Raw genomic sequence first — 14,020 nt, 5'->3', positions numbered from 1 at the left:
CAGGAACATTCTTTTGCTCATACAGTCTGTTGTTGGCATTTGTTTTGATGATGCAGTTGTTCATAGAATCTGTTCTTAGTGGGTGGGCATTCCTTAAGAGAATTTTAAAGTTTTCCTTCAGTGTATTTGATTTTGCTCTGTTGTTGCTCCCCTCGGTGTCTTTTCAGTGTTAGACATTGTGACAATAAGTGAACTGCTGTTCTTCTAAGTGGACAATGATACTGTCAGAGCATCAGGGAGAAAGAATGAAACAGAGTGGTAGTTATTAGGAGCAAAGGGTATGGAGTGGAGGTGTGCTGCCGGGCTGTGGGTAGACTTCACACACATTTGTGTAGAACATCCCCATGGCACCAAGCTGGATCACTAGGACAAGATAGGATGGCACCCAGAAAACTAAGGGAAGGGAAGTTAATTTTTTCAGCACTCAAGGGTAGAAGAATTATTATAGACTTTTTCACATACGTAACTCTGGTAAGGTAAGAATTGTATTTCAATCTTTTTTTTTTAATTGGGATATAATTGATTGACAGTGTTGTGTTAGTTTCAGGTGTACAGCAAAGTGAATCTGTAATAGAAATACATGTATCCACTCTTTTTTAGATTCTTTTCCCATGTAGGCCATTACACAGTATTGAATAGAGTTTTTTGTGCTGTACAGTAGGTCCTTATTAGTTATCTGTCTTATATACAGTAGTGTGTGTCAGTCCCAAATTGGAAGATTGGGATTGACACATACAGTCTTTATAAATTAGTAGAAATAGAAGATCAGAAAATTGAATCTGTGACAGTACTCGACTAAGAAATCGTTAATCTAGAATTTGGACCCCAGGTCTTGCTGCTTCCATAACTGTGTTGTTTTCTCTTTACTGCACTGTGAATGAGTAAGAAATCATAGGGAGGACAGGATAAGTCACAGGAAAAATAGTGAATGTTTCACAGAAGACAAGCATACAGATCTCTTCAGATATTCTTGAAAATTTTCCCAAGACAGTGAGGTTATCATAACACATTGGCTAAACGCTTATATTTTTAAACAGCATAATTATCTGTGAAACAGATATTACTGAAAGTAAACAGTCTGTTGTTTCAGGATTTCAAAGTTTCATGATGCCTTGACTGTGTCTTTCAATAGTTGACTACTAAAATCATGACATAAGCTTTTTTCTGTCTGTTCAATTTGACTGAGAAAGGACTAAAGTTTCAGAGTGCAGAAACTGTTTAAGGAAAAGGATGAGTCATAGTCGTCGACAATATCAACCATGGCGAATTGTGAAATCATTTATCTCCCACTTACTGTGTATTAGGAGACCCCTGGTAGCAAATATGCTCTCATTGCCATCCATCACCATGATAATAAGAGAATTTCTTTTGCTAAGCAATGTGCTTCTGGGGTGTAGAAAGCAAACATTTCCCCACTGGTGTTGTCTTTTTATACGCTTTATTATTGATTAATATTTATTTAATATTTTCATTATTTATTTGCTTCTAGTGTTACCCTTTTGTGCTGTGTTCCTCTCCCTCCCTCCCTCTCAGCCCTCAAAGTACTGGTGACCGGCTCCAGGAGGGCTTGGGCCCATTGTCCTCTGGCACTGCATACCTGCAGTCTTCAAAATAACATTTGTGACTTTTTTCCTCCTTCTGAACTGCCCTTCCCTTTTCATTTTAACCTGTTATAAATGCGAGGATGCGGAGTGGAAAGAGCAACCGGGACAGCTTTTTAAGATTTGCAAAGAGTGCCTGAGCTATGATTACCGTATTTGCAGGATCAGAAATTGATGAGCTTCAAGTACAAATTTAAATGTACTTGAAAAAACTGTCCCTCCAAATCTAGGACAATGACCATGTAATTTATTGTCCCAAGGGATAGTTTTGGTGTCTTTATGTATCTTGTTAGACAGGTGGATATAGTAAGTTAATATATGTATGCTAATGTGAAACTGTAGGGTAATATTTACCAGTAAATATAAATTAGAGGAATAACATCTTAATTCTAGTTTCATGTTATTTTAGCTAATTTAAACTTTCAAATACAGGCCTGAACTTTTCTAATTTCCTTTGACACTGAGAAATTGGTTCAAGCATGCTTGAATTTCAACAAGACTGCTGGGTAACTGAACCAAAGATTAGCTTGGCTTCCTCATTTACCCCAAGCAAAATCAGTCTCCTTGTGGTGATGGTGGGAGATAGGGATCAAGAGATGAGTAACTGCAGATGAATGAGCAGAAGTCAGGGTAGCTCAGTCACTTGGGTTTCTGGGGGGTTCTCTGTATTTGTGTTTTTTCCCTCCTCTCTTCACCAACCTACATTGGATATTATCAGTCTTCTATATTTTTGTTAATCTATAAAGTTAAACAGAATTTTTCACGGTTTTAATTTGCATTACAGGTAACATTTTAATGAAGCATCTCTCTCCCTGTGCAGATATAGATTCAGATTCATTGCATTGTCCTTTGTGGATGTATTTATAGCTCTGCTGGCAGTGAGCTGCTTGAAGTGCTATAGAGCTGTATGGTGTCCAGAGAATAGTTGAGCACTTTGATGAAGACTTGATTGCTTTTATTTACTTGAGGAAAAAATTAATGTCTGTTTTCTTTTTCTTTTCTCATCTATTTAGTTGCTGATCATCTGGGCTGTGATCCTCAAACACGGTTCTTTGTCCCTCCTAACATCAAACAGTGGATTGCCTTGCTGCAGAGGGGAAATTGCACCTTTAAAGAGAAAATATCACGGGCTGCTTTCCACAATGCAGTTGCTGTAGTCATCTACAATAATAAATCCAAAGAGGAGCCAGTCACCATGACTCATCCAGGTAAACAAAAAAAGGAAACTGTAGACTTTGTTTTTCTTCTGAGAAATGATTGCTTTATAGGTAGGAATTCTACCTCTTGCTCAAACCATATCATTTCCAACATAATTCAATGATTATATTTATTTTTGGTGTTGCCATTTCTTTGTTGAGATGCATGTCTTTTTTTCCTTTAGTTGAACTTTTTTCTTAAATAATGACCGTAAAAGCCTGTAAAACTTGCACTTATTAAGTAACTGGCTGTGACTGAATCCTTAGTCATTTTACATTTTACTTGATAACTTTGAAAAATAATATATTAGATTTAGAATCATTCTTCCAAGTTATGTCATGGATTCTTAAGGATTACCTGTTTGAGAAGGATGCTTTTTATCTTATCAGGATAAATGTTGAAACTGACTTAGTAAGTATTATAATTACAGTAGTAATATTTCTTCATTTCTTGTGGAAGCATTTAGGATATTTCTAATGTACCTGTTTTAATAACAATAGTTGCAGTTTATTGAGCACTGCTGTATATATGGCAGGCACTATATGGCTATGAGCTTTTTTGGGTTTTAATAGAATTTATTTTTTAGAGCAATTTTATGTTCCCAGCAAAACCTGAGCTTTTTTCAGACTGGGTTTTTTCATTTAGTAATATGCATTTAGGTTTCCTCCATGTCTTTTCATGACTTAATAGCTCATTTCTTTTGAGTGCTGAATAATATTCCATTGTCTGGATATACCACAGTTTATCGAGTCACCTACTGAAGGACATCTTGGTTGCTACCAGGTTTTGGCAATTATGAATAAAGCCACTATAAACACTTGTGTGAAGGTTTTTATGTGGTCATAAGTTTCCAGCTCCCCTGGGTAAATACCAAGGAGCATGATTTCTGAGTTGTACGGTAAGAGGATGTTTCGTTTTGTAAGAAACAGTCAAACTGTCTTCCAGAGTGGCTGTACCATTTTGTATCCCACCAGCAGTGAATGAGAGTTCCTGTTGCTCCACATCCTCACCAGCATTTAGTGTTATCAGTTTTTGTATCTTGGCTGTTGTAATAGGTTGTTTTAATTTATGTTTCTCTGATGACATATGATGTAGAGGAGCCCCCTTGTTATATATTTTCATAGCCAGTCCTCACCATAACCATGTATGGTACAGGTACTCTCCCACTTACAGACCAGGAGACTGAAGCAGGCAAGGGCCAGCAGAAGAGAAGCTTAGACAAAGGTTTTTTGATGGTCTTTCAGTTCACCAGTTCACTCTCTTAAAATTGAAACCTAGATAAACTTTCATTCTGCATTCATAAAACTTTTCAAGATTAATGACTTATTTAAAGAATTTTTTTTTTTTTTTTTTGGCTACGTTGGGTCTTCGTTGCTGCGTGCGGGCTTTCTCTAGTTGCAGCAAGCGGGAGCTACTCTTTATTGTGGTGTGCGGGCTTCTCATTGTGGTGGCTTCTCTTGTTGTGGAGCATGGGCTCTAGGCGCACGGGGTTCAGTAGCTGTGGTTCACAGGCTCTAGAGCACAGGCTCAGTTGTAGCACATGGGCTTAGTTGCTCCACGGCATGTGGGATCTTCCCGGACCAGGGCTCGAACCCGTGTCCCCTGCAGGAGGATTCTTAACCACTGTGCCACCCAGGAAGCCCAAGAATTAACATTTTAGTCATGTAGTTAATATTCACATAATCGATTTTAGACAGTTACCTTGCAAAGATCTCACCCTGATTGAGGGTCATTGATACTTTTGTGTGTATCTTGATAGGATAATGCAGACGGATTTAAATTTTATTGCTCTGACTTGTTTTCTTCCCTTCAAATTAAGAACTAAAATTTTTTTTGTTGTAATTGCAAAAGTAACACATGCTCATTGTAGAAAAACTGAAACTAAAGAAAAGTTGTAAAGAATAAAACAGAAAGAACGTGTGATTTTCACTATCCAGAGATCACTTTTCATTTCTTCAGGGAAACCAAAAGGAAATTAAGGGTCAGTCTGATTTTGCAGGACATCGTGTGTGGGAACACTGAGTTCAAGACTGGTTTTTCAAACTTTCAGTTACCAGGGGTAAGGTGGGGGGATAAATTGGAAGATTGGGATTGACATATACACTACTATATATAAAATAGATAACTAATAAGGACTTACTGTGTGGCACAGGGAACTCTACTTAATACTCTGTAATGGCCTATATGGGAAAAGAATCTAAAAAAGAGTGGATATATGTATATGTATAACTGATTCACTTTGCTGTACACCTGAAACTAACACAACATTGTAAATCAACTATACTCCAATAAAAATTTTTTTTAAAAAAGACTGGTTTTTCTGCTTAGGTCTCAGAGCAGGTGACAGTTTGCTCTCCTCAGCTGCCTTAGAGGTAAGAAAAACTTTGAAATTTTGGACCTTATCGATTTCTTCTTACTGAAAACATGAAAAATGAACAGGGAGAAATTCAGCTGAGCATAATGTATTTTTCCTCCTCTGTGATGTTATTTTACATACACAGAACCACAGAGAAGTAGCGAGAATGAGAGTCTTTTAAGTATGAGAAGATCTGGGGATTATTAGAGAGGGAATTGAATTTTTTTAATGATTTTTGTTTAAAAAAGGAGGGAATTCTCTATAAATTAACATGGATTTCACATCTGTGATCCTTGAAATGTTAGTGTATCCAGATATGTTCCATAGATGACCCATGGAGAAAAAAGGTAAATGATAAGTTTTGGAAAATGCTTGAAAAGTATTCCATTATTAACCTAATAAACATAATGAGGTCTCTGAGAAGTCTTAAAGACTTGTTTTAATTGATTAACCTATGGTTTCCTAAATTTATTTGACCATGTAACTTTTATCACATTTTAGTATACAACAACAAAAATAAGGAAATTTAGGGATAGAGTTTGAGGATATAGTCTTAGGAAATGGAACTTTTGTAAGGCAAATGGAATGTAAGAACAATAGGAAATGACTTTATGTTGTAATTAGATACACAGAAAATTAGAAAGAATAATATGAGACAGTGACTTGATAACAATACTTTGGAGAGAAATTTAGCACCATCTGATATGTTAAAGAACTCACACATTGTGATCCAGTAATTTCACATCTAGATACGTGCTCTGGAATACTCTTCAAACTTTGATGTGAGTGTGGATCCCCTGGAAATTTTGTTAAAATACAGATTCTGATTCAGTAGGTCTGGGGTATAGCCTGAGATTCTGTATTTTTAATAAGTTTCCAGGTGAGGCTAATGCCACTGGCCCACAGATCTTTGAGAAATAGGTAAAGACAAGAAAACTAGGTTTTAGTCTCAGATTTTCCACTGACCTCCTCTGTGTTGTAGGCCACGTTGCCTACTGTGTGGGAAGACCTTTTTCGTCTCTAAATCTATTTCTCTGGAAGGCCATGAATCCCTATTATGTAGGATGACAACATAGAAAATCTTTATGCTCTGAGAACCACTTGTTTTCCTGGCTCATTAATGTGTCACTGCTTCTCTCTCCCTCCATAGAGCCCCTTCTTTTCCTGTTTCTACATGAGGTTCAAGGACCCTTCCATCAGAGTCACTAGATTCCCCCAGTGACCTATAACTCCACATCTCAAGGGGTAGACCCAAAGATCCATGCTTTAGTCCTCCCTTGCTCTCATGTCAATTCTATCCACCCTTCATTTAAGAAAAGAAACCTTTGTGCTATGCATTGTGACATGAACTAATACGAAATGGTAAGAGTTGAAAAAAAGACCCCTGGTCACACCCTCAGTGAGTTTACTATCCAAGGCCCCTGCAGTCTTCACGGTGTCTTTTTGTACCTCTTGACAGTACTGTCCTTTTGCTTTTATGTTGTCATCATTTGCATACTAGATGGGCAGTAGAGAGAAGACTGCGGGTTTCTTTAAGTTAAAGTTTGTGTCTTATCTTTCTATTCTCTGCAGTGGGCAGCAGAATACCTTGAACAAAATAAGTATGTGCTACATTGAAATGATTTCATGAAGACATTTAGCTTTGTTAAGGTTTCTTTCCATTTAAGGATATATTTTATAACTAATTTTTAAATTTCACATTGTTAAGTATAGGTATTTCATTTTCTTGCCTTGTTGATGATGTTTCAGGAGCTTGTTCATGTTTGTTCTAATGAATGCCCTTCATCTGGTGACTGAAGGACATCTTTTCTGGCGTAGTGTCCATGACATCACTGACAGGAAAGACCGCTCAATTTGTGGTTTTATTTGTTACCTCTAGTTGGCAGAATAAGTTCTTTGTAGTGAACAGATATGTGGCAGTGTAAAGGGGGAAGTTATGGGCTCTTGGATAGTTTAAAATAATGCACATTAAAATAATACACATTTGTCTGAAAGTTAAGGATTTATTTTCCTGGTTTTTAAAAATTGATACAGACTTTACTGTTTAACAGTCATAAATTGTGTCAGATCGTTGTCAAATTGGAGGTTTCTTTTATAGTTTTATTTGTATGTCTGTAAGAATCTGTGGACATTTTTTTCATTGTTAATAGGAAGATGAAGTAATTTAGATAAACATGTAACCAAATAATAATGTTGCTTTTCTATCTTTATGTCAGTTAGCAGTATCAAATGCTGCTTATTGTTTCTTTGGCTGGTTGAATAGAATTAGTTAAATAGCTCTTCACCTTTTTCCCATCATATTCTCTTTTTAAAAAAAAAGTATATAGCTCTATATTTATTATCTAGCAATGAATAGAAAAAAACATACTTTGTAAAATATAGAATAAATCACTTTGTGAATAGTAAAAATTCACACTTTATGAAAACAAATAAAGATAAATCACAAACATATTGCAAAATATCTTTAAATATCCATAATTTGGGGCCGCTTAGTGTCAATCTGTTATTTTATTCTAAAGCCCATCAAGAAAATGGGCTTTTAATAATATATATTATTAATATATAATAATACATTATAATATCAATATAATAGTCATTGTTTTAACTGTTTAAAGTTTTTAGGTTCTAATTGAATATGGATTTAATTACCTCAGAAAAGGTTGAGCTTGCATTAAATGTACTGCTATAACAGGAAACAGAGTCTTAATTGTATCTTTTGGCCTGAGTTTGCATATATCTCTTCTGTATCTTCCATATGATCCATCTACTTTTTCAAAAATTCATAATTATCAAGAAAAATCTGACACTGAAACATATAAGCAGTAGCTTTTAAAAAATAACAGCTTTTTGGGCTTCCCTGGTGGCACAGTGGTTGAGAGTCCGCCTGCCGATGCAGGGGACACGGGTTCGTTCCTCGGTCTGGGAAGATCCCACAGGCCGCGGAGCAGCTGGGCCCGTGAACCATGGCTGCTGAGCCTGCACGTCCGGAGCCTGTGCTCCGCAACAGGAGAGGCCACAACAGTGAGAGGCCCGCGTACCGCAAAACAAACAAACAAACAGCTTTTTAAAAAAATGACTGCTGATGATTCTGTTTAAAAACTTTTCTTATAAGCTCTAAATTTGTCCTTTATTTCTCTGAAAGTGGAGAGTCCCTCCCTCTGCCAGATACTTAAGACAACTTATCTTCTAGCCTACCTGTCTAACACGGACATTGCAGGCTCAGCATCCTGAGTAAATTGTTTGGACTCATCACTTAATTTGCCTTTTTTAAATTAATTAATTTATTTATTGGCTGAGTTTGGTCTTTGTTGCTGCGTGGGCTTTCTCTAGTTGCAGCGAGTGGGGGCTTTTCTTCATTGTGGTGCGTGGACTTCTCATTGTGGTGGCTTCTCTTGTTGCAGAGCACAGGCTCTAGGCTTGCGGGCTTCAGTAGTTGTGGCTCACGGGCTTAGTTGCTCCGTGGCATGTGGGATCTTCCTGGACCAGGGCTCGAACCTGTGGTCCCCTGCATTGGCAGGCAGATTCTTAACCACTGCGCCACCAGGGAAGCCCCTTGATTTGCCTTTTTATCTTGCCTGTGCTTATCCTTTCCTCTCCAGCAACAGAAGAGGAAGAAGCTAAAATAATGTAAAGGATCTGCATGGGGTTTAGAATACTGGCTTAGAAATCAGTTCCATAGGTTACAGGACAAAAGACATTTTTTACTTGGTTGCTGTTCATATGATGATGACCTGGATTTACAGCAAGCTCAGAATTAGTCCCACAGGCACAGCTGCTAAGGAAGATGATGCAGCCTGGCTGCATGTGTCAGAGGTATGGTGAGGCTACTTATGCCTTAATTGATGCCTTACAGTGCTCCTCAATTCAGGTTTTTCAGGGGGTGGGATGTGAATCATATCGGGGCAGGATATTTCTTTGCTCTGCAGAACTGTCCTTTGTATTTACAGAATGTTTAGCCTCCCAGGCCCATTCCTACTAAATGCCAGAGGCACCCCACCATGTTTGTAACAATATAAAATCCCCCAGAGTTTCTAGAGAGTCTCTCCCTAGGAGGGCTTTTCTACCTACTGTCAAATTCTAAGTCTACAGAGCCTTTAGAGGAGGAATGAAGAGAGATCCTTTGTTGGTGAGGGTAATGGCAACAGAAAAACTGATGAAGGGAAAAGTGACAGGCTTTTATATTTACTCACATATAAGCATTTCTGGTGTTCTTTTTTTCTTTCTACAGTTACAAGTTCCATCTGGTGTCATTTCCCTTTCAATACAGATAATTTTTTTTAATCATTTCTTGCAGTGCAGATCTACTGTGATGAATTCTCTCATCATTCATTTACCTGAAAGTGTCTTTTTTTGCCATCATTTTTCAAGGACATAGATACAGAATCCTGGATTTCAGCACTTTAAAAGTGTTGTTTGTTTTCTAGCCTTCTTTTTTTCTGATGAGTTGTTCCCTTTTATAGAATGACTCTTTCTAAAAATAAACCTTTTAGAACAGATTTACATTTACAGAGAAATTGCAAAGATAGTACAAATAATTCACATAGACCCTGCACCCAGTTTCTCTTATAATTAACATCTTACTTTAGTATGGTACATTTGTTATACTTAATGAACCAATATTGGTACATTATTATTAACTAAAGGCCATACTTTATTGAGATTTCTTTAGTTTTTATCTAATGTCCTTTTTTAGTTCCAGGATCCCATCCAGGATATCACATTACATTTGGTCATTATGTCTCCTTAGGCTCCTCTTGGTTATGACAGTTTTTTGAGGACTACTGTTCAGGTATTTTGTAGAATGTCCTTCAGTGGGATTTGTTTGTTTTTCTTATGATTAGACTGAGGATATGGGTTTGGGGAGGAAGACTACAGAGGTAAAGTGTCATTCTCATCATATCATATCATGTACTACCCATATGAGTGATCACTGTTGATGTTGACCTTGACCACCTGGCTGTTTGTCAGGCTTCTCCACTATAAAGTTTCTCTTTTAGGACTTCTTTAGTGGTCCAGTGGTTAAGAATCCGCCTTCCAGTGCAGGGGATGCAGATTCAATCCCTGGTCGGGAAGCTAAGATCCCACATGCCGTGGGGCAACTAAGCCCACGCGCCGCAACTGCTGAGCCCACACGCCACAACTAGAGAGCCTCTGTGCTGCAACTACAGAGCCCACGCGCTCTGGAGGCCGCATGCCACAACTAGAGAAAAGCCTGCGTGCCACAACGAAAAGATCCTGTGTGCCACAACTAAGACCTGATGCAGCCAAAACAAATTATAATAATAAAATAAATAAATAAAGTTTCTCTTTTCTCTCTTCCATGCAACACTCTTCAGGAGGTCATTGTGCACAGCCCACACTTAAGGAGTGGGGAGTTAGGCTTCCCCTCCTTAGGGTAAAGTATTACGTATTTACTTGGAATTATTTCATCTGGATGATTCATCTCTTCTCTCTTTATAATTTATTCAGTCATTTATATGTATCAGTATGGACTCATGGATATTTATTTTATACTTTGTATTGTAATACAGTGTTACTTATTTTTTTGATCAAATTATTTCAGCTTTGGCCATTGAGAGTTCTTTCAGTTGACTCCTGTGTCCTTTGACATGTTGCCATTACCATGGGTGTTGGTTTTTTGTTTGTTTTGCTTTTTTGAGGACTTCCTTCTTTTCTGGTTCTGTAAGATGCTCCAGGATCATCTTGTATATATTTCCTGTCCCAGTCCTAGAATCAGCCATTTCTCTGAGGAACCCTAGTTTCCAGTTATTGGAGAATCATACTAGAAACCAAGCTCTGGGTATTAGGTGTACTTGTTACTACTAAGGTTCTGCTTCTGGGCCTTCCCAGTTGACAGAGCAAGGAAATATATGTGTGTATACTAATACCTGTATATGCACATATCTATAAATATTTCTACATATAACCATTTGCATCTATATTAAGCTAAGAATAAGTTCATACTTAGGTCTCCAACTCTAATCCATTACATTCTAATCCATTACATTACATAGATCATTCTAATTTTCTCTCTTTGCTTATCTGTAAACTCCCACTCCAAAAGCGAGAAACCTGGCTGACACCAACCACCATCCATTTTCTTAATTGTTCAGTTCACTGAGCTCTCAGACTTAGAAGTTCTTAAACGTAAGTAACATATTGTAAGGCCTTTGGAGTGCTGGTGCTTGGTGTGAAAGCTAATGTAAATTACTTTCTTCTCAACTTAAATCTTCCCTGGCTGGAATGCCTAACTGTGTACTTAACTTTTCTTTCTCCACTCATTAAAAATTTTTTATCAAGAACTTGTACCTAATCAAACTTATAAGCTTTTATACAGCAAAGGAAACCATAAACAAAATGAAAAGGCAACCTATAGACTGGGAGAAAATATTTGCAAGTGGTTCAACTGACAAGGGCTTAATTTCCAAAATATACAAACAGCTCATATAGCTCAATATCAAAAAACAAACAACCCAATCGAAAAATGGGCAGAAGACCTAAAGAGACATTTCTCCAGAAAAGCCATACAGATGGCCACTAGGCATATGAGAAGATGCTCATCATCACTAATTATTAGAGAAATGCAAATCAAAACTACAGTGAGGTACCACTTCACACTGGTCAGATGGCCATCATTAAAAAGTTTACAAATAATAAATGCTGGAGAGGGTGTGCAGAAAAGGGAACCGCTTACACTGTTGGTGAGAATGTAAATTGGTGCAGCCACTATGGAAAACAGTATGGAGATTCCTCAAAAAACTAAAAATAGAATTGCCATATGATCCAGCAAACCCCACTTCTGAGCATATATAAAGACAAAACTATAATTCAAAAAGATACATGCACCCTATGTTCATAGCAGCACTACTCACAATAGCCAAGACATGGAAACAACCTAAATTTCCATCAATAGATGAATGGATAAAGAAGATGTGGTATATATATACAATGGAATATTACTTGGCCATAAAAAAGAATGAAATAATGCCATTTGTAGCAACACTGATGGATCTAGAGATTAATATACTAAGGGAAGTAAGTCAGAAAGAGAAAGAAATACCATATGATATCACTTAACATGTGTAATCTAAAATGTGTCACAAATGAACATATCTATGAAACAGAGACAGAGAACAGACTTGTGGTTGCCAAGGGGGAGGGGGTATGGAGGAGGGAAGGACTGGGAGTTTGGGATTAGTAGATGCAAACTGTTATATACAGGATGGATAAACAACAAGGTCCTACTACTGTATAGCACTGGGAACTGTATTCAGTATCCTGTGATAAACCATAATGGAAAAGAATATGTGTACATATAGCTGAATCACTTTGCTATACAGCAGAAATTAACACAACATTTTAAATCAACTATACTTCAATAAAATTTTTTTAAATTGAAAAAAACTTATAAGAAAACAAATATAAGTATCTTAACTTGAAAATGACACAAAACTAGGTGGATCTTGGAACATATAACAACAAAAAGAAAGTATTCATTAGGTCAGCCTGCAAATAGGTTTAAAAAAAGTTAGTAACAAGGTTTTGTGGAGACGTGGCTTAAGTAACAGCTCAAGTGGAGGACAGCTGGGAACCTTCAATCATGTAAGCTCAGCATATGCTAACATGTGCCATGGCTGCTAAAAAAATATATTGAAGGCTTGGCCTGTATCCTTGTGAACATAATATTCAGATGAAGGAAGACATTAGTCTCATACTGCTCTTGATATCGGAAGTATTCATTCTTTGTTGAAAGAATTGAAAAAGACATTGAAAAATGATGTCCAAAAAAAGAACAGGATGGAAAAAGTCTATAAACGTGTTTTATCAAACACAGTTTGGAATTTGAGCATCAAAATGAATAATGATAGTATTTTAGACCATTAAGTAAAAAAAAAAATAGTAACTATGATTTCATACTGATCTAAAAAGTAAAATAAATTGAAAGTTTGATGAGGAATGGAATACTTACCTGGTCTCGAAATACCTCCCTACAGAATATTTAATAATTACTAGGGGAAAAAGAGTAACTTCACAGTGGAAATGCCTGGAGGACATCTCTTTTACAAAATGATCAAAGTAAATGTCACCAGTAATGGGAAATATCAAAACTGCGCCACCTGGGAGTATTCACTGAAAAGAGCACAGCATCACTTCTGTGATGTTACTGCCAGAGGTATATGACCTGAGTCTAGCCACAAGGAAACACCAGATAAATCCAGAATGAGGGACATTATACAAAATAACTGGGCTGTAGACTTCAAAAGTGTCAAGGTCGTGAACATCAAGCAAAGTCTGAGAGACTATTCCAGACTGATGGAGACTAATGAGACATGACAGTTAAATGCAATACATGGCTCTCATCTGGGCCGCTATAAAGGACATTATTGGGAAATTGAGTAAATTGAATGGACTCTTAGATTAGTAATGTATCAGTGTTAATTTCTTGATTTTGATGGTTGTACTCTGTTTATAAATGGTTTTTTGTTTGTAGAATACACACTAAATATTTGGGGGTAATGTGGCATCATGCTGGTAACTTACTCTTGAATGATTTGGGGGAAAGGTTTTTATATGATATTTCTAACTTGTAAATGTTAGATTCTTTAAAAAATCTTTTAAAAAAGAATAATTAGGGACTTTGTGAATAATTAGTATGGAGAAAAGATTGAGGTGGAGCCCCAGGGAAGATGTCTTTGACTATCAGAAGGACTGTGTGTAGAAGAGGAATTTTCATTGATTCTAGAAGGTGTTTCTTATATTTGATGGCATCTTACAGTTTATTGACAGGATACAGTGATGATGCACCTTACAGTTGATGGTATTTTACACCATCAGTAAGTGAAATACAGTTTATTCAGTGGTGCTT

The 14,020-nt window shown here is 36.9% G+C and overlaps 1 protein-coding gene across 1 annotated transcript in view; it reads left to right on the top strand.

The window, feature by feature from the left end:
* The window catches only part of RNF130 (ring finger protein 130), a 112,947-nt gene that overhangs the window by 27,052 nt on the left and 71,875 nt on the right, over nucleotides 1–14,020 (top strand). The window contains exon 2 of the mRNA XM_032626434.1: nucleotides 2,615–2,809. Coding sequence (XP_032482325.1) covers nucleotides 2,615–2,809 — 195 coding nt within the window. The remainder of the gene's footprint in view (nucleotides 1–2,614; nucleotides 2,810–14,020) is intronic.

This window comes from Phocoena sinus, chromosome 3, assembly GCF_008692025.1.
Source record: "Phocoena sinus isolate mPhoSin1 chromosome 3, mPhoSin1.pri, whole genome shotgun sequence".
Lineage (NCBI taxonomy): Eukaryota > Metazoa > Chordata > Mammalia > Artiodactyla > Phocoenidae > Phocoena > Phocoena sinus.
The sequence above is the reverse complement of the archived record's forward strand: the minus strand, read 5'-3'. Positions and strand labels throughout refer to the sequence as shown.